The sequence below is a fragment of the Lathamus discolor genome, chromosome 3, assembly GCF_037157495.1.
Source record: "Lathamus discolor isolate bLatDis1 chromosome 3, bLatDis1.hap1, whole genome shotgun sequence".
NCBI lineage: Eukaryota > Metazoa > Chordata > Aves > Psittaciformes > Psittacidae > Lathamus > Lathamus discolor.
In genome coordinates, this window is record NC_088886.1 from 35,686,586 (window position 1) to 35,711,509 (window position 24,924).

The 24,924-nt window shown below is 37.8% G+C and overlaps 1 protein-coding gene across 1 annotated transcript in view; it reads right to left on the reverse strand.

The window, feature by feature from the left end:
* The window catches only part of SERPINI1 (serpin family I member 1), a 51,015-nt gene that overhangs the window by 16,299 nt on the left and 9,792 nt on the right, over nt 1–24,924 (reverse strand). Inside the window, exons 2-5 of the mRNA XM_065674629.1 lie at nt 8,460–8,727; nt 6,900–7,130; nt 4,045–4,239; nt 3,001–3,205 (exon numbers count right to left, since the gene is read on the reverse strand). Coding sequence (XP_065530701.1) covers nt 3,001–3,205; nt 4,045–4,239; nt 6,900–7,130; nt 8,460–8,709 — 881 coding nt within the window. The 5' untranslated portion in view covers nt 8,710–8,727. The remainder of the gene's footprint in view (nt 1–3,000; nt 3,206–4,044; nt 4,240–6,899; nt 7,131–8,459; nt 8,728–24,924) is intronic.

Genomic DNA, 24,924 nt, shown 5'->3' on the forward strand with positions numbered 1-24,924 from the left:
ATCTTTGAATCTCTCCCATATGAAATGAAGAACAGAATGAGATGCTTAGGAAGCAGAATTAGAGTGAAAAACTAACAAACAGTTTAGCACAGAACTATGGTATTTTCATGAAATTTAAAACTTACACAAACATTAGATTAAAATGATGCATTTTTGTCATTGACAGTCTCCTTAGTTATGTATCTGAACCTTTAGGTTTTGTATAGGGCATTATCATTTCAACATCATCTAAGGCATTTATATGGTATTTTAAATGTAAAAAAAGGCAAGGGAATCATTATGGAGAGTTGGGCATAATGTAGCAATCCTTAACATCTGCAGACTTTAGCACTATCGTTAGATACTAGTTTCTCCTACGCTCTTAAAATAATTTTTGTTAGAAAGACAGCTTTGTAAATTAGATTCATGGTCTGTTTCACTCCTATGCAAAAAGTGGATTAAAATGTTGATCATTTTAGTCTGGGTTAAGCTGGAAACAATGACTGAAAATGAAAACGAGAATGTATAACTTAACAATTCTGTACAAGTCTCTCCTTTGCTATTAAGAGGAATAATACACAATTTCATTTGCACACAGATAAAGCAGACAGAAATTGGAAAGTTGTGATTAACTCTGCTTCTGCTTTGGCTAGTCATTCAGGTCCTATTACAAATGTTTAAGTTTAAAAAATGTTCACTTTATAATTGGATAGCATCTTTCAGGATATAAAAATTTAATTTCATTCCACTGCTGCTTTCAGTTTCTCAGTGGACAAAGCCTGCAGGCCACATTTCATAACATGCCTTTCTGAGTCATAATATTAAATATTTATGAAGTTTTTATTTAGAGGATTGATAAAATCCTGTAGATTACCTCTGAATCCCTAACAGAAATCCCAACACATTGGGAGCATGTAATTAATGTTTGGATTTTTTGTAAGGGAACTGCAGGTTTACTATACAGCATTTCAAGCTCGTGACAGTCATCTTTTATAATCTGAAAATACTGACGGTAATGAGCAACTGATTGTAAGTTTTTTGCCTTTGTATAGCCCCAGTTCAGAAATACTTACCAAATGTTTTGAGATTCTTAGGTAAGAGTGACAGACTAGCACATGGATGGAATAAATAAGGACATTTTATGACCACACAATACCTAGGCCTCAAACTCATGTCTGAAAACCTGGCTACAGAGAATCCCGGAGCCTCTGCTTTTGGTTAAAACCAAATAAACCCCCAAACTACCTCTACAAATTTAATTCACAATATAAACATAAATAACATGTTTTCAATTGCATTAATGTATTTAACTTTAGATGCCTGAGCTTGTTGAATTTGGAAGCCAGTTTTTACGGATTCCCTATATAATCCATGCCGAGAGACTCCTGTTGTGAATTTCACACACTAGAAATTCTTTGAGAGAAGGTGTCCAACTTCAGCACCTGATGCACAGGCTGCGGTATGCTCCAATTATAAAAGGAAAGCTTAAGGGATAGAAAAACCCTCATATTTTACCTCTCATTAACATCTATTAAGATTTGCCCAAGCCTGCAGGAGAAACGCCCTTTCCCTGCACCTTAATGGACTGTTAACACTACAGCTCTTGGGACCTGAAGCTCCAAGAGAAAAACAAATCAAAATCACAGGAACAGTGTACAGTTTGGATAAAACCCGCAGTGCAGCTCTTTGCTGCTCTCTCCGCTTCTTCAAAGTAAATGCTGCTTAAAAAAGAAAAGAACTCTTTCTACGGGACAAAACCAGCCCCAAAATGCTGCTGCTCCCTTGCTACTCTGACACTAAGCATAAGAGCTTAAAAGAGAACTCGAATTCCACCTTGAATTGAAATTGGAGCATGCCACAATGGAGTCCGTCTCAACCTAATTTATCCTGGCTAGCCTTGTTTTATTGTGCTCAGCTGTAGTTAGCTTCTTGAAAGTGGTCTGAAGTCCCTCTCAGCTCTGCAAGTAACCTGGCAACCAAAAACTATTTTAATGATTAAAAGAATTCACTTAAAACTTTTTTTGTGCATGTGTGTGGTTTTCTTTTTAATTTTGTTTGGGTTTTGTTTTTGTTTTTGTTTTAGAAAACAACCTTAACCTAAGAAAACATTATTTCAACACCATCTAAAGCATTTTTAAGTGCTGCCATGTACTCACTGTACAGTGCCAAAAAAGTAGAATAAATAGAAGTGATCCACATCAAACTCATGCCATATTGTTATACAAACACTTTAATGAAATCATTATGAATCACTTGAAAGGACATCATGATCTAACTACACATCAGTGACATTTAGTAGTAAACAACTCCATTACTAAGTCAAGTGTAGGGCAAGCATGAAAAATACTTGAAGGCAGATGAAACCAAATTCTGGGCAAGATAACTAAGAGATAGATGTGAGCAAATAAGTTATGAAGCATACACAACTTATGTCTACAAATAAACTGACAGAAGTTGCATCCCTTCTGGTAGCAGCATCTTGCTGTTCTATTGCTCCTCTAAGAGAAAATATCAGTTACTACAACTAAGAAAATAGACAAAAGACAAATTGATTGGAATTACTTCTCAACACTCAACCATTTGTATCTACACAGACACACACCATTGGAACTTTTTAAATTAGCAGAATACAGAAATCTAATTAGGAACTAAATGAAACACTTTAGCTTTTGTTAATTCAGACTTGCAATATTTCTATGGTTCCTGTCTAAATGGAACTTAGCCATAATGAGTTCTGCAATACTCTGAACATCATTCAGAATGGCTATGGTCCCGACAATGAAATTTTCCTTTCTAGAACTCATATAGGAAAAAGATGCAAAACACACAGTGTTCATCTGTTGCTCAAACGATCACCCGGCACTGCACACCCCCTGGGCTTTATTGTCAAAGCAACCTCCATGCGGGTGCTACCTAACTGCAGGCTTGTTCAAGGTGTTCAAGTTTTACCTACTCTGCTACTCTGATCAATTTGAAGGCAGTCCTTCTTCCCCTTCTATTGACACAGGAGCATATTCTCACCTTGGTAAATATACTTCCACTTTTTGCTTCTTTACAGAATTAGCCCATTCATTAATCAATGAGGCTTTAACCAGTGGTTCCAATGAGACCAGTGGAACTTCCTGTCTGGAAAGAACGATCATCATACTAATCTCATCTCCCTCATATGGTATTTCCAGAACTTGATAGATACCGCCTGCTTCGTTGGATCCATCACTGAACTCTCCTACAAGAGAAAAACAAAAACAGCAAAAGCTAGTAGAAGTATTTTCTTTTGTTTTCACTGGAGACAGGGAAAAAAACCAAAGGCTAATGCTAGGCAGTATTTACTAGGTGTAGAACCAAAAGTGACCCTCTTTTTTCTGTATGAAATTTATATTGGTGTCTTCATCATAAGATTTGAGGCTTACCATCTGCTTTCTTACAGAAACAAGCAATCAGGTTGTAAATAATCAAACTTTTTAACCTATTACCTAACTTCAATTGGTTAGAGAGAAGTAGGAAAGTTGTTAAGGCTGCCAAGACTTTCATGGAAACAGGCAGAGGTTTTCTATTCAAGAGAATTTTTCAATGATGAGACTGAGCAAAATACTGCAGTGTGAGACACTGTAGAACTCACTTAGGGCTCAAGCTCAAGAAAAAATGATCCTTAGTTCTGCTGTTCAAAGAACCCCTATTTTACCTCCCTAAGGATACTACAACAGTAACAAGCAAACATTTGTTTAAATATTTAGCACAGAATAAGAAAAATATTTTGCAAGAAGCAAGACTAGCTCAGGAATTGTAAAGAGGTTAGATTTAATGGATAAACATTCTGAAATCTGCCATGTGGCATCACACACATACCTAAAAAGTTATCAAGAAAGAGCTCTTTATAGATGCTGCTATATAACACACAAGAACGCACACTACAAAAAGACGCCAAAACCAGAGATATTTCACTGGACAAACACCACATTTAAAGTTCTAGGTGAAAGAACAGACAACACCACAAACGAGTATTACTGCAACATACCTATTCAGGAAAGATTTATTAGCTTTAAAGCTGCTAAGGCTCCAACTCACCATAGTAAAACTCTCCCTGCTGGTACATCATCGGAATCTGCACTTCACTTTCATCGTCTTTAGTGAAAGAAAAAGTTCTTGTATTTTCAGGTCTGAACTGTGATTTCCAATTGCCTTTAAAGTAGATTGCGTTGATGAGAGCCAAATGAGTTGGAGAACCAAAATCTCCTGAAGACACAAAATCCTTGATCATATCTAAGAAGAAAACCAAATGTCAGTCTGTATATCAAATTGAGCATTAAATGAAAACCTAAGACAGCTTGAAAAATGAAAAAAAAAAAAAAAAAAAAAAAGCTGTGCTACCATGTCATTTCCAATTCAGATGTTTCATTAAATCTCGAATTAAACTGCCAATGTTTTGTAAACCTAAATCACAGTGTAGGTGTGTAAACCCTTCCATTAAGGACATGTTAGGTCAACTGTTTCTTGATCACTACGTAAATATACACACAATAGAACCAAGTGGAAAAGGGGTCACTCACATAAGCAATGTTTGTACTGGTGCTATAATACAGTTCAGCACTACTGTCTTAACACCAAAACTTCTACAAACTCTGGCTCCAATACAAAGAAGCACTTAAAACATATGCTTCATTTAAAGCGCATAAGTGTACCCACTGGAACCTTCACCTGGGCAATTCTGAAGGAAGCATTCACTTTCAGTAATATCATACTGACTTCTAAGTACAGAATAATTATAAAATCCCCCATAAATTCGTAGCATTTGTTCTGCTGACATTAGCTCTTGAAAAGCAAAAAACCCCAACCGTTTAGCATCTGCTCTATTCATGGGAGGTACCAGCTGAGCATGGCAGCTGCTTTGCTCCTAACTCTCAGGTCATTTACATCAGAATACAGTCTGTTACCTGCTTTAGTTCATCTTAAATGGCTTGCTTTTAAGCAGAATAATTTAGACTTGTTTAAATTTGGTGCACTGTCCAATTTGTCACTATTCCTAAAGAATTACAGCTTACTTCCGATAGCTTTCTTGCTCACTTTTATTTTAACCGATATTGCAAAGCAAGGTGTTAAAATAAACACATTTCTCAGATTATTACTTCTTAATCCATGGTTTAAAATACAAATTAATTTTGCTTTCTGGAGCATATGACACTAACTGCTGTGAAATTTATGTATCAAAGGGCAGTATTTCTTCTGGGTCGCTGTTTGTACTTCATTTTATCTAGAGCATTCATAGAAATGAGATGTGACCAATACTGCTACACTCATTCTCTGTAACTGAGAAAGAAAAAACAAAAACACAAACAAACAAAGGATTAAGAAGAAACACACTTCCAATTTTTCTATTTATATTTAATACATCATATTCCCTTATATTTTCAGTCACATCTTGTTAATAGACTAATGTAACACTAAGAATTTTCCTGGCCAGAAAAACCCTGGACAGTTGTATTTTCTTCTCTGACCCTCCCATTATGCTTAACACGCTAGAATTGGAAACCTGCCCGTCTTGTACCCCTTTTCTAATGAGAAAATGAGCCTCTACCGTATGAGCTAGCAGGCAGGAGAGAATGAGTTCTAGTGGTCAGAGACCAGGCTGAGGCACTGTTACTATGCAACCCACCCCTAAGAGACCCATAGCTGCCTTTGTTAGCTCTACATAGCTCCTTCCAGGGCAAGGTTAGGAACTCGGTCAGCACATGGCAGGTGTTAAGTAGAACTCTTGCTGTTCCTTCTAAAAGAAAGAATTCTAATTTTTCTTCAGATAGACACCATGTTTCTCTGAAAACACTCTGCAATCTGTTGCATCACTTAAATTCCCTCTATTTCTGTAACTTCAGATAAAGGGCAGAATTTAGTATGAATATAGTAGCTGCTATTTTCCCTTGGAAAAAAAAAAACCCAGAGAATATTCAAAATGAAATGAATTAATATATAAGGTGTTTTTCCACTTTAGTGCCATACATTTCCATTAAGCATTGTGGACTCTTAAATGTTCAGACTAAATGGTGATGTGTTAAGTCATTATAGAGGATTCCAGTACCTTCACATTCACAAGCGTATAACTGATGCTAGAGTGAGACCCCTGTTGAATTACTATTAAAATATCAACCTCCAGAGCATGTCAGATGAAGTAGAATGCGATAATGCTTTGATCCCCACAACAAGGGACTAACCTCACTCCCATACCTTGAGGCTCTGCATGTATTCAGAAAACGTCACTTATTTGGGATTCCACAGGCGAAGCAAGACCTAAATCATGCAGATCTGAATATGCATATTTACAACAGTAATTTTGTGTTTATTCCCCTGCTGCAAATTTTTGTTGTGAAGCCCTGTTGACAGTTCCTTGCATTGGAAAAGATTACATTACAGGGTCTGATTTTGTGGTTTAAAATTATCTTCTGTATTCCTTTGTATTCTGTTCTTACTACCTTGCGACTGAGTTTCTTAGAGATCAACTCCAGCCATTCAAAGCATACACCAATAACCCCTTTGTAGACAACTTGTCTGCAGTTAGTAACAGTACTTACCTAATTTTTTGTAATTTAATACCAAAATCAGTATTCAAATACTATTAAAAAGTCTACCAGTAAAACATTCTCCTTCAGTAAATATTACAGGTTCTTTAAGATAGCAGACAGGTGAAAAAAATATTCAGATACTACTACATGATTAGCCATGGCTAACATTACTTAAGAGAGATCATACCTTTACAGGAAAAAAATTATAATTTCACAAAGAACAGATACTAGAATTCTTTTTACGCAAAGAGATACTGTAGTCTCAAATGTAAGAGATAAAAGCCAAGGCAACAATTCAACACCACTGTAATACTTCAGAAACACAAACACTTACTGCAGGAAGTATACAAAAGAATCACATGGACTTACTATTTGTATGATTCTCCACCCATCTATTGATTTGGGTAGCTACAGCTGCACTTTGGCTGAAATCTACATTCTCTACTTCAGCTCTAAAATATTTTTTCACCAGCTGCAGAAATTTGTCACTGATATGAAATCCATTTTGCACATAGAGAGAATTAGCAACATTCAGAACATAATGACTTTCTTCAGTAGTTGCCATATCAGAAAGGTCCTTTAAGAATGTAAACTCTTCACCTAAGGAAACAAAAACAGATTTTCTGTTTCAGAAGAGGAAGGGTTTTTTTTCTGCTGAAGTTCGCAGTCTTTTTTCCAAACACCTTGAGATCTGAAAGAACAATCTACAATGCAGAACATGTTATTTAGAGCTTATTTTTTCTATTATCTATAATTAGCATAATTAATGAGACATTTGAATTCCATCACAGACAAAGTTATCAACAGTAATTCTTTCACCACCAAAAGAGGAATTAAAAAAAAAAAGTAAAAAAAATCATTCTTACAAGTCACACTTGTGTGTCTTGTGCTAAGGGATAATTTATCAATGTTTTAAAGACACACTGTGGAACCAAATACGTGCTGTAGTCTCCACAGAGAGACATCATCTGTGCAGTGGTACTGTTGAACACATCTTGAACACTATATTCAGAAATTCCTCCCCAGGATCCTTTTATCAAAGACTTAGAAATCCAGCACATTATGTGAGTAAGAATTATCATTCAGGTTTTAAACCAATTACTTTTATATCAAAATTAACAGAAATTGCCTCTTCCAAGCAATTTTTTTTGCCATTCACCAATATTGTCCATTTGCAGTCACATTACAGTCACGTGCACTAACAGTTGAAACTCGCATTCAGCAGTACATCCAGGTCCATGAATTATCCCATCCCATACTACAAATGGAACAGCATGGTAGTAATGTTTTCTGCTGAAGAACTGAATCCTGCTTCTCAGAAAGGCTGATGGGATCACATGGCATATTGTACTGAAATAGCCACAATGCTTATATTTCCTGATTAGCTTGTATATCTGCATGGGACATTATGCAATGTAGAAAGAACATTAGTGACACAGAATCAGGGTAAAGAACCTACAGGTTCTACCTACAAGAACCAAACAATTTGTGCATAAAGTAAGAGACATTTTCAGCTAAATTACTATGCTTTTCATATTTTCTTATAAGCAACATTGTTGGAGCCACTAGTTTTCTTTTCTGGCTTCATTATAATCAGATGTTCCTAAAAATCTTCTTATAACTCTCAAGGCAAAGACAAGCTTATTTCACAGACAGAAACCAAGATCAACAGTCACCTGCAACTGCTTCAGGTTGCTCAAGTGCAAATTCAGGTGCCCAAGCCAAGCACCTGATGTTCTCATCTCTCAGTTTATGCAGAACCCAGTAAAGGATGCTTCAGCATGCTCAGGCCATCAAACAGGATGCCAAGAAGCCTACTGATTAATAACCCATGGACATGACCGGGCCACTTGCATCATTGTTCAGGCATTGCCATCTGTTTCTTTCAGATAAAAAGCTCCATAGTAAAACATGATTAAAAGGACTTACCATTTTTTAAGCTGTCAAAACCCAATGAATGCCGAATTTCTTTCAGAGTGGTTCCATGGGCTCCAAGCTCTACCATTCCCATGGCTATTGCAATGCTCAGAGGAGAGAAAAGAATATTCTCATCTTCTCTTGCAGCTCGTAGCTGATTGTAAACATTCACAGAAAGCTCAGCAATGGTTTCATCAGGAAAATTTATCTTGAAGGCTTTGCTTTGCAAAGCAAGCAAAGACAACAGTCCAAGGAAATACATGTCTTGAGATTCTAAGATCTGCAAGATAAATTTTAGAGAAAATAGGTTAATCTTGTTTAAGTAGTAATATATTCAACATGAGGAAAAAAAAAGAATAGTAAACTTTTTAGTCTTAAATCTATGAGGAAAAAAAAAAAAACCTAACTGGAGTTCAGTGCACGGTTCAGTTATTTGGAAGCAACACTAAAAGATGTACTGTTCAAACAGAAGTAAAAATCTATATACATAAAAAAACAGACTACTTCATTATGGACGTAAAAGTTTTTCAAGTCTTTCAGCCACAGATTAACAAAACATTGCCTGTACAGAAAAAGGCCTCAAAGACATAGCAACAGCTTCTACTTTTTAATACTGTTGTAATTGTTAGCAATGCTGATCTGGAATCGGTATGTGTTCCTGTACTTCTTCACCTGGGAGACCTACAAATCTACTTTACTTTCATTTGACCTTCCAGTAAGATACAATTTATTCATCCAAGTCACTCTAAGCCCCAGATGCTAATTCCTATTTCAAGCACCATAACAGAATTTGTGGACACGGGTGACAACTGAAATGTACCGTGATGTTGCTCAGTTGTAAAAGACATGACAAGCAGCCAAAAATTCTTTGAAAAAAAATCTTGACGTAGTTACCAATGGAATCCCTTAAATAATGGTGAAAAGTTAGGTAGTTACGCTAGCTAAGAGACAACACCCCCTCAGAGATCTTTAGAGGATAAAGTTACTGTACACATCAGTGAGAAATATCTACTGGGGAAACAAGGAAGTAAACAAAATAGCAAAAAGAGGTTAGCATTAATGATTCTGACTAATCCATCCTCCAAGCTTTGCTAAAATGTTTCAGTAAGCAACAATTCTCACCCTACCACAGTACAGCTCATCACACAACTACTGATTTTAAAATTCCAGCTCCTGGAGTAGTGTGCATCTATCTCCATCCTTCCATTTTTTCCCTTTAAACTCCAAGCTACCTTGGCATCTGACCCACTACTGCCATGCGTCTTGGGTCAGAAATACCAAGCCGACAGAGCTTGCATTTCAATTCCTTCTCTTCACCACTTATTCTCTAACACATACGAAACAAAGATTCCCAAAGGAGAAAGTTAGACAGTGAAAGACTAAAAGCTTTAGTCCAGAAGCGCCTACACGTTGTTGTGCCAGCCTGCAGGTCTTGTCAGCATGGGACAAATTTCTGTGAATGTGTTATTCTGTTGCTCGACTGAAGTCAACACGCATGTAGTCAACCCCAGTGCCTCTGCCTTATGCTTCCCAGCTCTCCTGTGCCCGCACTTACTGTGTGCTTCCAAATACCTGACGGAAACCCTTAGTAAGTGTTATACAATACTTACAGTACACATTTTATCTTCAAAGGCCTATGTAGCATTATCTGATTAACTCACACAACACTGAACAATATGTAATTTAAGCATTAGTACTCATATTTTACAGCTGAGAAAACATAAAAAGCAACAGGGTACACATACATGCCTTGGTAGTAGCTTATGCAGTCACTAGTTAAGGTATTTCCTGTCCCCTATCCATGGAGCAGCTTTTTGTTTATTTTTGCACTGAAAAAATTAAATAGGTGAACTGGTGCAGCAATCACTCATGCCTTAGGGAATCCTAGGGCGACACGGCTGCTGGAGCCTTGCTTCTCCCCTACCTCACATCTCCTTTCTGACATTTGCTTCCATATATGTAAGAAATATGCCCCTTTTCTCAATTTCTAATAAGCCCTCCTCTATGCTGGCTTCACTTCATCTCTCTGGACTACCTGATCAATCTTTCTCTCATTCTTAGCAAGATATCAAAAATCTCCACCAAAGGCTCTTATTCCATTTAAGAACAGCACTGTAAGTCATATAAGCCTAAAGCACCAGCTTCATATTGTGCTTATTACTTGATGACTACATACTTCAGTACACTTACAAAACTACCCATTACTTCACTGCCATCCAATGGAAAACAGTTCAACCAGAGCCATGACCATTGCTATTTATTACACAAAGACTGAAGCAGTCCAAAACATCAACATCCCACAAACTTTCCTAATAACTGCTTTTCTTACAGCAGTTAACTTTTTAACCTGCCCATTTATTAATTATTGACTTTAGGTTATTAGTGTTTCTGTCACAGGAAATAACTGGATTTGTTTTCCTTGTGATCACAGGCATTCTAGATTTATTAAAAAAAAAAAAGAAAAAAAAAAAAAAAGGGCAGAGCATAGCACTCTCCCAGTGTATTATATGTATAATATAAGACTTCATTCAGCACATCACTGTGACAGACTGAGCCCAGGTATTAGTCTCCTATTTTAGGATCCTAAAAACTGGTTTATAAAGTTATGGCACGCAGGAGGTAAAGAACAGTAGCAGTGTTAAAACCAATACTCTAAAAATAAACAAGCAAAAGCTTATCTTTCTTTTGTTGAGGATGAACCCAAAGCATCATCATGGCTTTTAAAATGGCCTGCAAGTCTGGGGAATCTCACATCCTAATCTAAGCGAAGAAATAGTGTTGTTCAATGTTGATGCAATTATACAGGTAGCTAAGCTTCACCCCCCAGTATCAAGAACTGTTTGAGTTCACTTTGAGACCTGACAAGGTTACAACAGATATAAGAATCTTTAAAAAAGGAAATTTCCCCATTTGGTTGCAGAGGCAGCTATTCAGCACTCCATCACTGATTTTTGTCATATGTACTACTGCCAGACAGACTTAAATAACTGCAGGAGGGAACAAGGGAGAAAATTTATACATCTTCATTAAGTGCTTAACGTGTAGGTTATTTTATTAGCATTTGAATAGTCTATTTGGTATCAGACAATGCTAAAAAACCCCAACAGATCAAAGTCATCTTTCCTCCTGCAGAAAAGCTCTTCATGTGAGACAATCAAGTTATAAAATTTGCAACTATTTAGTTGGACAGAAAATAGAGTAGGAACATAGATGGGGACAAATAAAATTCGTACTGAAATGATTTTGCATGACAAAGCACCAAACAAACTCAGTTTTTTAATACTTGCTTAAATCCCATGGATGGCAATAAAAGAGGTTAAGCTGTACAGAATTTAAGTCCCCAGTAGGAGTAAATTAAAGCCAAGTAACTTAGATTTTGTCCCCGCTTTTAGTCTAGAGAGGTTTTCTAATAGAATTCATTGTGAAGTTCCCCATACACATGTCCAAGGAAAAGGAAGAGAGCCAGAGAGACAGGAATGAACACCCAGGTATAGGCAGAGGATGTGACCAGATCTTTTGCTGGCAGTGTTCTCAAGATATTTGTGAAAAATGCGCCTCACAATGTATGACTAAAAGTACAATGCATTAAAGCATCTTCCCTTGCAAACTGAAGATCTGTGGGTTATAGTGGGGAGAAGGCTGTAAAGCAGGACAGACATTTGGTCAGTCCTTGCCAGCCAATGTGAAAACAGTCTAATCTCATCTATCCAAACTGAAATGTCTGCGGTAAATTCTTCAGTTTAATCCTTCTTGCACTTCTGGTACAAACGTACAGTGTTCTACTGACAACAGGGAATCCAGCTCTTAATTATCATTCTAGTCATAACAGTTACTGCTTCTCTGATTCTGCCTTACTTTAGGCTGTATTACTTCTGGTTTATGCTTCCTCATGCCTCCTCATGAGCAGGCCTTGATCCAAAAAAACAGCTGAGCGCTCACTATGGTGCGGCATGTTCTCAGCATCTCTCCTCAGAGCACAGGGCACTCTGTTTTGTTTCCGCAGCAGTATAGAGAGCATTTCTAAAACTGACTGTACCCTATTCACAAATATACTTCAAGTGAAGGAAATGAAGCTGAATATTATGTAGTGCATGTCCAGGAACTTAAACAAACCCCGTAAGTATCATAAAACTTTTTAGACTCTTCCTCAGAGTTCTCACCAGTATAGTTCGTCACTGCTTTCTGCATCAATGAAATTTAGCTAAATATATTGGATCAGCTGAAAAGGAGACAAAATTCACATCGAACAATGTTTTAAAAAATCAAGAACTATCAGTTTCAAATATTACTGCACACATTTTGCATTTATTGGCTATCTATATGAACACAAAAAAAGCTATTCAAATTACTTTGACTTCTCCATTACGCCAATGTTAAGTGGAAAGATACAAATTTCTTGTTTGAGGGCCAGTCTCAGGCAGAATCTACATTTTATTTTATTTTATCTTTAAGGATGCATTAACACCACTCTCCCCTACAAGGCAATTGATGAGTTAGTGCAAAAAGACAAAACACTCTCCTTGTAATAGCCTCTTCTTGAAAAACAATTGCGTTATCACAAACCATTGCTTGCTATACAGTTCTGTCAGAGCATTAGTTTTGTCCTTTCTTACAACTGTTCATGGGGGGAAAATGCAGTAACAGAACACTAAACAATGCTTCAAACATCTGAGAAACAACTGTACCTCCAGATGAGACCTCATTGCACAGTTATACCTGATATTACCAGGCAACTTGTACCACAATATCAATGTAAATTGGCTTCTCCAACATAAACACACTTCTTTATCTGAGTATCAGTTCCATTAAGTTTGATATTCCTGCGTGGTTCTTCTGGTGGTTCTGCTCTGGGTACAGAGACATGCCTGTCTTGTCTGGGGGCTTTTTTTGCCTTTGGACACTCTTCTGTGCAGTGTTTGAGAGTTTCTTGGAGACAACATAACTGAAAGACATCTTTGATTTTCTCTTTTTTTTTTTTTCCACTTCCCTCACACATTACTTAATTAAAAAAGAGACTCCAGGTATATGACATTAGGTAGGTACTGGCAGAGAGGTCATGACTAGCTGAATTCCCAGGAAACTTTTTCATTCAAAGTTTCAGAAACCTTCTGTAAAGGTTTCATCAGTCCTGAAATCCAGCTTAACACTTTTCTACAACAGCTCACAACCAGCTCAGTTTAAGGGCAGCATTCCTGTTTGCCCTGTGGCCACCAGAGATGTAATCCTGTAGGCAGGCAGAGGGAACACCAGTTTAAGTAACATTTAAAGAAAAACACAGACAGACTAGAATTCAGGACTGATTAACTATAGCTCCTGCTTTTCCCTAAGCATAAGGCTGGAATGACTAAGAGGAAGTAGAACATCACCCCCTCACACCCACAAACTCTGAACTATTCAATTCACTGCATATGCTTTCAGAGAAATGCAAAAGGGGCAAACATCCTCTCCAAGCCAAGATATTTTGAGAGATAGCATAGAATGGTTTGGCTTGGAAGGAACCTTAAAGACCATTTAATTTCAACCCCCCTGCTGTGGGCCAGAATACGTAAAGCCCTGTCCAACCTAGACCTGAACACTGCCAGGGATGGGGCAGGCACAGCTTCTCTGAGCAACCTGTGCCAGCACCTCACCACCCTCACAGGAAAGAATTTCTTCCTAATATCATATCAACAAATTCAAACTGAGTTCACAGACATGAAGTACTATGAATTGTGGAATTGGACTTCATGTAGGAAAGTACCAAAATTCAATCAAGGGTTGAATTCCTGTACCTTGTACATGTCAGACAGGTTGAAAAACAAGGGATTATAATTTGTCTTTTACACCTTTACAGACTGTGGGTTTTATAAAGAAACTCACATATAGCTTTAAAAACCTCCTAAATAAAGGTGTGATACATTGCCTTAGTTTCTCAGTAAACAGACGTAATTAAGATTAGTTGCCTCAAAGATTACTCTTGGCTACATGCAACCTAAACACTAAAGCTTTAGGAAGCACAAATGGAAAAAAAAAAAAAAAAAGCTGATTTGTTCCTATCAGAATAGGATAGGAAAAGCTTGGGAAGAAAAACAAGTATGGTAACAGGACTGATTTAATTCTCTTCTGGAAAGAAGAGCATCTGCAGGAACAGACAGAAGTCTGGCAGACCAATTTTATAATGTGAGAGATGAATTTAATTAGGGAGGAGGCCCTGCTGATCAGAGCTAAAAAAACCCTATGTATCTAGGTAGGAGTTGGGTGCTTCCTCCTTTCCCTCATACCCAAACAGAATTGTGTCATGTTTATGGCAGATTAATCATGAAAAGATACGAGATGGTTAAATTCAGTCCCTACTGCTGGGCCAGTTAGTAAACACGGTAACTGTCACAGGCACTTTTAGTCTCCATGATTTCTGGTTGGCAATCATACCAAACAAAACATCAAAGAGGGAGGGACTGCCTAACTAGAACAACAATTTGGAAAATCAATAAACACTCCCTGCAAAAAGCAGGCAGTGATCACCAGCTGAGCTGGAGCAGCTAGCAAGATCATCAGCTGTTCACCAGGACCAGGCGGTGGTTGTCATGGCTACCCCAAAGGATGTGCAAAGGTAGTGCACAGCCGTAGGAAGAGCTCTCAGACTAGTTTAGGCTTGCCTCGAGCACACTGCCCTGCAAAAACAGGGGAACGTGGCTGCTACCACAAATCTCAAAAATCTTACAAATCCACTTGAGCACTTTGTACTGCACAACAATGTAATAATTGGGTTTTTTTTTTAATCCCTTCTGTGTTGTGCAGGTATCCAAGATTTCAGATTTTTATTTAAAGATCAGGCAAAAACTGCATCTCCTGCCAGCATTACTGGAGCAAAAGTATCCTCCCACCTACAGCATTGTGGTTTTACCTCTAGAAAATCCCATAGAACTAATGCGGCACTTCCTCCCATCAGGTGCTTACTTTGTTCCTCATCCTTTTCTCCCCAGTAATTCAACCACTCTCTCTCTCTCCAGCACAGGGAATGACAGCCAGTGTACTGTGAAACAAACCTACAACCTGAGTTGACTTAATCTGAGAAATAGTTTTTCACATAACAACTGAAAACAGGCAGGTATGCTGGCAACAGCAGTGCAAAGGCTAACTGCTGTAATCAAGCATGTACATGGGAAATCTACATCCTACCAAGTGCTTTAAGGGTCTCCTTACACAAAACACTAGGGCATGCTTAAGTGTGCAGTTGAGATACTGGAAAGCCTGTCTGAAGGTGATAGGAGGTAAATGAAAGTACCAGTTCTCAGAGCAACAGATATGCAATCCATGAGGTACTACTGCTTATAATCAGAAGAATATACCCAAGGAAATGATAGAATAACTAGATGTCCGTAACAATTTAAGTTATGGCTATCATGGATAGTGAAAGCAGTACATTATGGTACCTACAAAGTACATAGGTAATTAGAAGTAGTTTGGTTACTAGAAGTGGTACAATCATGTGAAACTACACATGCCTTTTGATAACAGGTGGGCACATAAATACGAGCTACCACACGTGTTAAATTTAGCTACCAAGTTAAGGCCTTCATATCACGGTATGTATTTATATTTCTGTGTAGCAAAAAATGTTTATCCCTAAAAAATGTTTTTATCTTCAGCTTATGTGAACATATGACCTTGTCAGAGATTCTACAGACACATCTAGAATCATTAGGCTTGTCTGAATCTGTTTCAGAGATGTGCAATGACATCCATATTTCAATCTGCACAAACACTAGCAATAAAGTTATAGGATTTTATCACCATCTGTCAATTATAGAGTCATTGCCTTCTGGAACAGGAAACCTTCAGGTTAATTTCATTAGAAAGCAGAACCGTAACAACATATAAAATATTGGGGTACGTAAACCTCTAGCACATAGCGACTACAACAAAGAAGAGTCTTTGGACCATACTCTGCTTTCCAATATACAGCAAGGCATGCCCCTCAGGAGTCTTCATTCATATCTTTTAAAATGACCCCATAATGCCAGCAGCTTTGAGAAAACCTGAAAGAAAAATGGTATGCTGAAAACTTGCATGTTGACAATTTCTACCATTGAGTCCCAAGTGTTTTTAAACTTTCATGGAGCTTGGCATGGAGTCACTAACCTGCTGAGGTAATTATGCAAGCCAAAGTTGTCTTAATTGAGCTTCCTCGAGCATAATCCCTCAGCTCCAATTAAAAAATAAAAAGAGATGCCAAGAAGCCATGTCCAAAATACTTAAATTTGAATATCCTTTAACATTTAAAATCATGCCTAGACAACTAAGAAAAGATGATCTTATTTCAAAAAACTACTACTGTAGCTCACATAAAATTTTTCTATTTGTTTCTTAGAATCACAGAATGGCTTCTAATGCAAGGGACCTTTAGGATCATCTAGTTGCAACCTTCTTGCCACAGGCAGACGCCTTCCACTAGGCTGAATTGCTCAAGGTCCCATCCAACCTGGCCTTGAACACTTCCAAGGACAGGGCAACCAAAACTTCTTGGCAACCTGTTCCAGTGCCTCAGCACCCTCATAGGGAAGAATTTTTTCCTAGCATATAATTTGAATCTCCCCTGTCTTAAAGCCCTCACATGTGTCATGGTCACATGCCCTAGGGACTCTGTGCTCCTGTAGCACTGGCAGCAGAAGGGGGGGCCAGCTAAAAGTACAATATATCCAGTTTGTGCTTGGAGGTCAGATGGGGCTTACTGCTGCTCACCAACTGCTAGACAGACATGGCAATCTGTAAAGTTAGACAGCTGCTTAGACCACATCATGTTTTATAAACCGAATTAAAAGAAGACAGAAATTCTGGGACAAATCCTATGAAAATCGCTGACCACAAAATTTATTGCCACAAATTTTTCATGGTAAAAAAAAAATTAAATGAATAAATAAATATATATATACACACTCCACGGTGCTGCCTTCCTACCCCATGCTGCAGTTTTCAAGGAAAAGACACACAAATGAGATGGCTCTGAAGGCCACTGTAGTTGCTACATCTTTGCAGCATTACAAAGCGGCGGTTTAACTCCTCAGGATGGTCAGTCTAACATTTTTGGTGAATGCTGAATTTCCCTTAAGTAAATGAGTGTGTTATTATTCCTGTGAACCTCTGAATAGCCTTGTTGCAGCAAATCTTGCAAATTTGATTTTGACAAATTAGTATTTAGATGTTTTCTTCTGTCTAGAAGAAGAAATTCTAGAAATCGTTTGGCAGAGTATTTTTATTTGTGACAGCTACAATGTGCCCCACAAAGCAAAAGCTATAAATAAGAAAACACAAGCCAAACAAGCTTTGCAAAGGAGAAAATTTTAAGTACTATAGAATTTGGGGTAAAGGCTCAAACTGGGGATACACGTGGCCCTTCTGAAAGGTGACAAAGCCTGACTAGGAAGACCTTCTAGGCTAGAGATTGAAGTATCTTCAGTAGATCAAAAGGGGGGTCCTACCTGTGAAGTTCCATATAAGCAGTTCAATCTGACACAGACCACTGTTTGTTTTGTTGGTTTACTGGTTGTCAGTCCTGTACACTACTCAATGAGGTCACCTTCATGCATGTTGGTCTTGTGGTGAAGATGTTGACCTGATTTTACTATGGAAGGACAATGTGTAGACACAGAAGGTGAAGTTTGGTCTTAGAAGCTCACAAGAACCAATTCTGACAAGCTCCACTTTTGGATTTATTTTTTTTAATTTTCAGCGAAAAGGCCAACACAGTACTCCACTCACAGTGCAGCCATGAAGTGAAGATATCCTAAATGTGACAGTAGCATTATTTTTCCTCCCTCAGATCTCCTTAGGGCTGTTTGGGAAAGGAACGGTGTGATCCAATTCTGTAGAAGTCATTTTCTATCAGAAGCAGCAGAGTTGGCACAATGCGATCAGTTACTTTAGATGCAAGAATAATTTCTTGCCTGCTCATGCATGTACTGCAAATTCTCTTGCTTACAATAAGTCACATTTCTGTTATCTTACAGTGAGATTTAGTTGATCAGCAAGCTCCCAAGTATAATTTAATTAAAAGGGCAGTAGCTAAGTTTCACCATATGCAACTGCCAGATGCAATCATTGGAGTTTAAGTCTAAAGGCGACGTTACTGCATGTACTGAAGCATAGTTTTATAAGTGATGAAAGCTGTCACTTATGTCACAGATATTGCTGTAAGGCATTATGCTGCAGTTTCAGCCGAACCAAAAAAATATTAATAATACATTTTGTGAAAGCATTTACAGCAAATGAATTTGGAACAACATTTTAAGTGCCATACACTTTTTTGCAACTCCATATTTATCATGAACTCACTTGAGATATGAAACATTAAGACTATATAGTTTGCCTGGCATTATACAAGCTCTTACAGCCAATTTTAAATCTTCAAAAGTTGAAGGATGAAAGGATGCAACTACTTAGGTATAAACAAAACCAGAAGCCCTTTGCTATTCAGTGATTGGCAGGCAGGAATCAGGAATACTGCATCACAGGTACCTTAGAATTGTGCCTCTTTGGAAGAGACTTGATGAATGCATTTCAAAAGCCTACCAGCCAGCTCAGGAAAATTTATAAATGTCTTTAACAAAATGCAATGAAGAATGATAGGTTTTAAATCATCCTAGAATAACTAAATAGACAAGGTATATATTAGCTCTGAAACAGTATTTCCAAAGTTCAAAGCAGAAGTTAAATTTTTCAGTCCATTGTTCATCTTCCTTTGCAAGGACTTTAGAAGAAAAAAAATGATCAGGCTATAGTATAAGTATGTCAAGAAGATGAAGAAAGTAAATTAAAATGTATCAGGATTTCAGAAAAGGAGTCTATCACTTCATAAGCTGAATGCAAGTGTAATATACGAAACAGCTTGCTTTCCTACAAAACAATATTGGCTTCAGAGTTGCAGTTGACACTGGGCTGCATTTACATTTGGGGATTGTCACTATTGCCAGGAGAGCTATTATTCACTTACATTAACACTACTTAGATCAGAATTAGTTTCTTACAGTACAGTAATAAGATATATAGATTACTTTAGAAAAAGAAATAACAATTAACTCCAGCATTTAAAGTAGATATCATACCCTGATTAATTGCAAATGGCAATTCATAATTGCAAGGTTTGTTATTTGTGACAGACCTTGGTTCTCTAACACTTTTCAGCTTCATAGTCCATTTCTACACAGAAGATGCAAGACTGCAGCAGCTGCAGCCATTGGTGAGCTTCCAGGCAGCTACAATTACTCTCAGAAATAACTGCATATATCAGACAAACTGTCATGACAGCCATAGTCCTGACAGCCAGCAACAGAATGGTATTAAACGCTGGCCCACACCAGCTCCCGAGCACAGCAGTATGCCAGCAGAGCTCCCCAGCCACCCGGGCAGCCCTGGCACCTTCCACATTGGCAGCTGCCCTGGAGCTGGCCAGGGGACCATGCTGGCAGAGCTGGCCAGGCCATTACCAGCAGTTAATAGAGCTGTCCTGGCACAGCAGCTGAAGTTGGACAGGACTGGTGAAAGATTCGTTTTGACACCAGTTGAAAGAGCTGTTTTGGCAAGTGTGCTTAGCCTGACCAACAGAGCCACAGTTGATGCAAAAATCAAAATGAAAACAGCCTGTAAAGCTGGGCTTCCACAAAAACTTCAGACACAAAAGGATGAAAAACAAGGCTCAGTGTTTAGTCCTGAACCAGCAAAATGGAGTCAATAGGCAAGTATATTTCATCAAAATCTGTATCAGAGAAAAATTTAACACTGATTACAGACACCAACACAGGCAATTGATCAGCTCACACCATGTCTGCACAGGAGGAAAAACCAGCTAGTGTGACCTAGTGTATAGGATTGACACCAAAATCCTCACATTTTCTCGACATCATCGTTCAAGTCCTTCCTCCTCCTTGCTTCTTCATAAGCATCCATCAACTTGGCAGTTTAAGGCAAAAAAAAAGGAAACAGTAGTAGCCTCATACTGTTCAAACCGGATGAGCTGGCAGGGTAGAAAGACAAGAAGCAACCTCAGCTCCTTGCGTGTGTTATTGAAATTGTTCAGAGAGAATATTTGGAACAGCAGCAGTTTCAAGGGATAAATAGGAAAGTCAGAAAAAGAAAGGCAGAGAAGAAAAAAAAAAAAAAGAGCCCCCGCTGTGCAGTTATTTTATCTACAAGAGAAGATATTCAACAACCAAAGAAATATAGCTTCCTCAGAGACAAAAAACAAGACTCATTTCACTTGTAACGAATATTCACATTTTTCTTCTAATACTTTTGTCTACTGTGGCCTCGGAGACCTGTAGCTGTTGATATATCCCTCTTGGCTCACCATGGACAAAACAGCTCAGTTCAGAGTCCAGTATTCAAGCTGTGCCTAGACAGTGGAATGTGGGCTTGAAGCACACTTCTGCAGGTCACTGTTCAAGCTTCATTGGTTTGTGTTTATAAGAAATGATGCTGTTTCAAGTATCCACTCAATGATGAGCCATTAAAACACCACATGTAGGGAGCTGAATTCGTCATAATCTTGCTTATTCTCCCACCCAGAGAAGTTTGTATCCTGTTAGATCTGATTCTAAATGCTAAAGCAATTCACATGAACAGGAGCAATCATGAAGCACCAAAGAAACAGTCCACTTGTCAGTCACTGGATCGCATCTACACAATCCCCCTGTGGCTGTATGAACACATTTGTGGTATGTTGTACAGAGGGGGGGTCAGATTATTTTTTTTTTTGTGGTTGGTTTTGTTTTGTGGGGATTTGGTTTTGGCTTGGTTTTCTTTTAAACTTTTTGAATAGGTTTTTATCATTCAAAAACTCCAATACCTTATGGAAAGTAATCAAGTCATTTCCCCCACCCAGGATGAAAAATAAGGGTTGAAACCTCATTGTGTCCCCCTCCCAAAAAGAGACTACCTGTTTTCCAGCAAGTCTTAGGTGTTTCCTCTACGATTTCCTGTAGTAAGTTGATATTAATTCTACCTTTTGTTAGCAATAGTATAATACTACCCCATTTTTTGTATTATAAGCTATGAGTCATGCACTCCTAAGATTTTACACTGATGGGTAATATATACATTCTTATTAAAAATTAGGTTAATCTTTTTAATAAGCGTGGCTTTGGAAACCAAATAAGCTAACCTGCATTCCTGTGCCTTTCTAAGATCCCAGTTTTCAAGCTTTCCACAGGTTATCCAATTGTTACATCTAAATTAAGCTGCTAAATAAGCAAGATGGACAGCTGTACCTCAAAGCAAGGAATTTACACCTAGTTTGTGCCAACCAGGTCCATTAACACAGCCACAGCAGGAAAGATTTTCCATCAGTATATCTCAGCATCTAACTCATTAGCCAACAATCAACCAGGATGCTTGCCTCCTTCAGACCTCCTGAAGCTGGTGCAGCTGTATGAGAAATGTTGACCAAAACATGCACATTTTTTTAGTCATTCACCACATAACATTACCCCAATGTGTAAATGGGCAAATGCTGATCTCTAATCGCATGTTAATCCTTGAAGGAGCACACTGAGATCAGCTGTACACCTTGCAGAAACTAGACTGCATACTGCAGCCACCTCTCTGTCTCATAATCAGGAAGTGTATCACTGTGATACATGAGCTACTGTTCAAAATTATGGCTAGCCTAGCTCTTAAAGGGAGAAAAGTAGGCGTGGTGGTAGAATTTAAAAGGAAAACATCACTTAAAGTATTAAATTATCCATCTGAAGTTCTTTTTAAGCATGCTTCTTTGTTCATTCAAGGCAGAATATACAGGCTTTCTTTAACTGAAGAGTAATGCTCACAGATTTGTTTGAAACTGGCCTGTGCACAGGTGTAAGCAGTTCAATTGTATCAAGTGTCCAATCCTGTTTGACATTCAATAGCATGGATTTCTGCATGAGTTAAAGAGCAAACTAATCAGCTGAGAAATCAGCTTCATCCTTGTTTTCATAAAAAATATAGGGAAGCCAACTGCAGCAAACATTAAACATGGGACATGTCTTTTCCAGCTTCCAAAGTCTGCATCAACCAAGACTATTAATAATAATGTGCTACAAGTTCACTACATCTTTTTTGCCCCAATGATAAATTAAAAAGCTAGACTTTAAATATTCTGGTTGTATAGAGTTGTAATATTGGATTGCATACTGCACCTACTCATCATTAATGATGTCAGACATAACCACGCACTTGCCTAGGTAAGACTCAAATTTATGTCTCTACATCACCAGAAATTAATAGACTAACATTTGTTTTTCCATGATTCATAGGGTTTCAGGAATTATTACAATGTACTAGGAGGGGCGAAGAAAGGCCTAGTAAAATAATGGATTAAGAAAACTCTCAGTACAGCAAGACTTGAAAACACACTTATCACAGCTGTAATTACAAGCCTGAATGGCCACAGCTGATCCCTAACCTCTTACACCTCCCTAACACTGCTTACAATCCCAGTCAGTGAGTCTGCATTAGGAAAAAATTATTTACTGTGGCTTTTTTAAACAACAATTTCCTTGTACCTGTTTTAAGGGTTTTACGAGTTTAACCTGTTCCTAAGGAGTCACATCATGACATTACCAAATTATAGCACTAACGACCTTGAACGCCTCAGGTTTTTCAGATTTTCACAGGTCTCACCACCACCTTTTTGCTGAATTGTTTCAGGAAGAAAACGGCAACCATATTCACCTGCTGTTTGACATAAGCAACTTGCTACTCCAGCAATTGCTGGGATTCCTTTATCCAGGAATGCATACCAGAAACTTTTCCCTGTAATGTCCCAATCAAATGGTGGATGTCTCAGTGTCTTTATGATATTGCTAATGAATTGTCAGAGGTCAAGCTGGTTACTGTGAAATAAAAGCTTATGTTCTCAAACAGTATCTTTCAAAAACCAAAAGTATTTTCTAAGTAATCTTCTCCTAAACTTGACTGCGACACCAGTCCAGCTATGAATTCTTTAATCAGATGCTTATTTTTTAACAGGAATAACAATGATGACAGTTAAGGAAGCCACGTATGAAAGCAATGTGGATTTAAAAGCTCAAATTTTGCCATTGGGGGATGTTTTATTTCAGTCTCTTAGATATCAATGATGCAGGGACAACAAAGAAAAGAAATTAAAATACTATTCTGATTGTGTACACATAGTGGATGGGACAAGAAATGTCTCAGATTGTAGTGACAAAATGTCAGGCTGGACTTCTAGTGACAGCATTTTGCTGGCAAAGACAATGAAGCTTTGGAACAAGCTGCTTGGGGAGGTCTCTAGATTTACCCATATCCACTATATTGCTTTGAGAAGCTTAGACAAGCATGTCAGCAGTCAGGAGAGTGCTGACTGTAACTTGGAAAAGTAGATGAACTAGAGGAGTGAGTTTCAAAGTTCCTCCTATGCAGCACACATTTTCTCCATTATCCACATTCTGAAAAACGGAACATAACATACAGGTATGTATGTTAAACGTATACATACAGGCATACATACACACACACATCTCTACCCATACACATTTTATGGCCCAATTTTAAGAGCCATTAAACTATGTACCTCTTAAATACTGAAAAACAATGCTGAGAAGGACTTTAATGAATGGAGTGTTCTCACATGGAAGATGCATGAGAGGGAAAGCCAGAGGAAGAGACTATATAAACATGCGCTTAATCTATGTTCTATGCAAAATGAAACAACTATTAAGGGAAAAGAGATAAAGGTACATCTCAAAATCTCTTTTGGTTCAGTAATTTTAGGATTCTTTGGTAAAGCTGGCAAGTAAGGCTCAAATCTCTGCACCGTGTCAGGTATGAAACGGAAGTAGTCACTGTTTTATGAGTTTTATGGCTTGCATATAAGCCCCACTAGGAATCAAGTTCTGTTCACTATGAATCTTTTTTTTTTTTTTATTTAAAAGGCCTGAAAATTGATAATTTTTTTCACTTAGGCTTGAACAAATATTGCAGAACTATTTTGAGCTACTCAGAAAATTTTGCATGTTTAGCAGCTCAATCCATGAGGGGAATAAAGTTAATCACACAACCCAATTAGGCATTTAGTGTCCCAGGGCAAAGTCACTGTATGCCTGCAGGAAATATTAATAAACATGGTTGGTCTCACTTCATAAAAGTTGAGATTACCATTTTTTAAGTAACTGAAGCTATGAACAGTATTATACTTCTCATATTTTATAAAATTTAACAAAGATGGCAAAGTCTATTTGAATATAGCTCAAATGCCTGTTTACTGTGAACATGTTCTCTTTTTTTCTTGTATACAATGTCGAAATTTAGGGCTGGATTTCTGGAAGTGAAAACAAACAAACAAGCCAACACAAACAAAAAATACCACACAAAAAAACCCACCCAAGCAAACAACAACAAAACCAGCCCCAAACCAAAACATTAAGAAAACCAGACCCCAATACAAACACCTAAACCAGTAAATTAAAACCCAAACCACAAAAGACATACAAAAAATCCAACC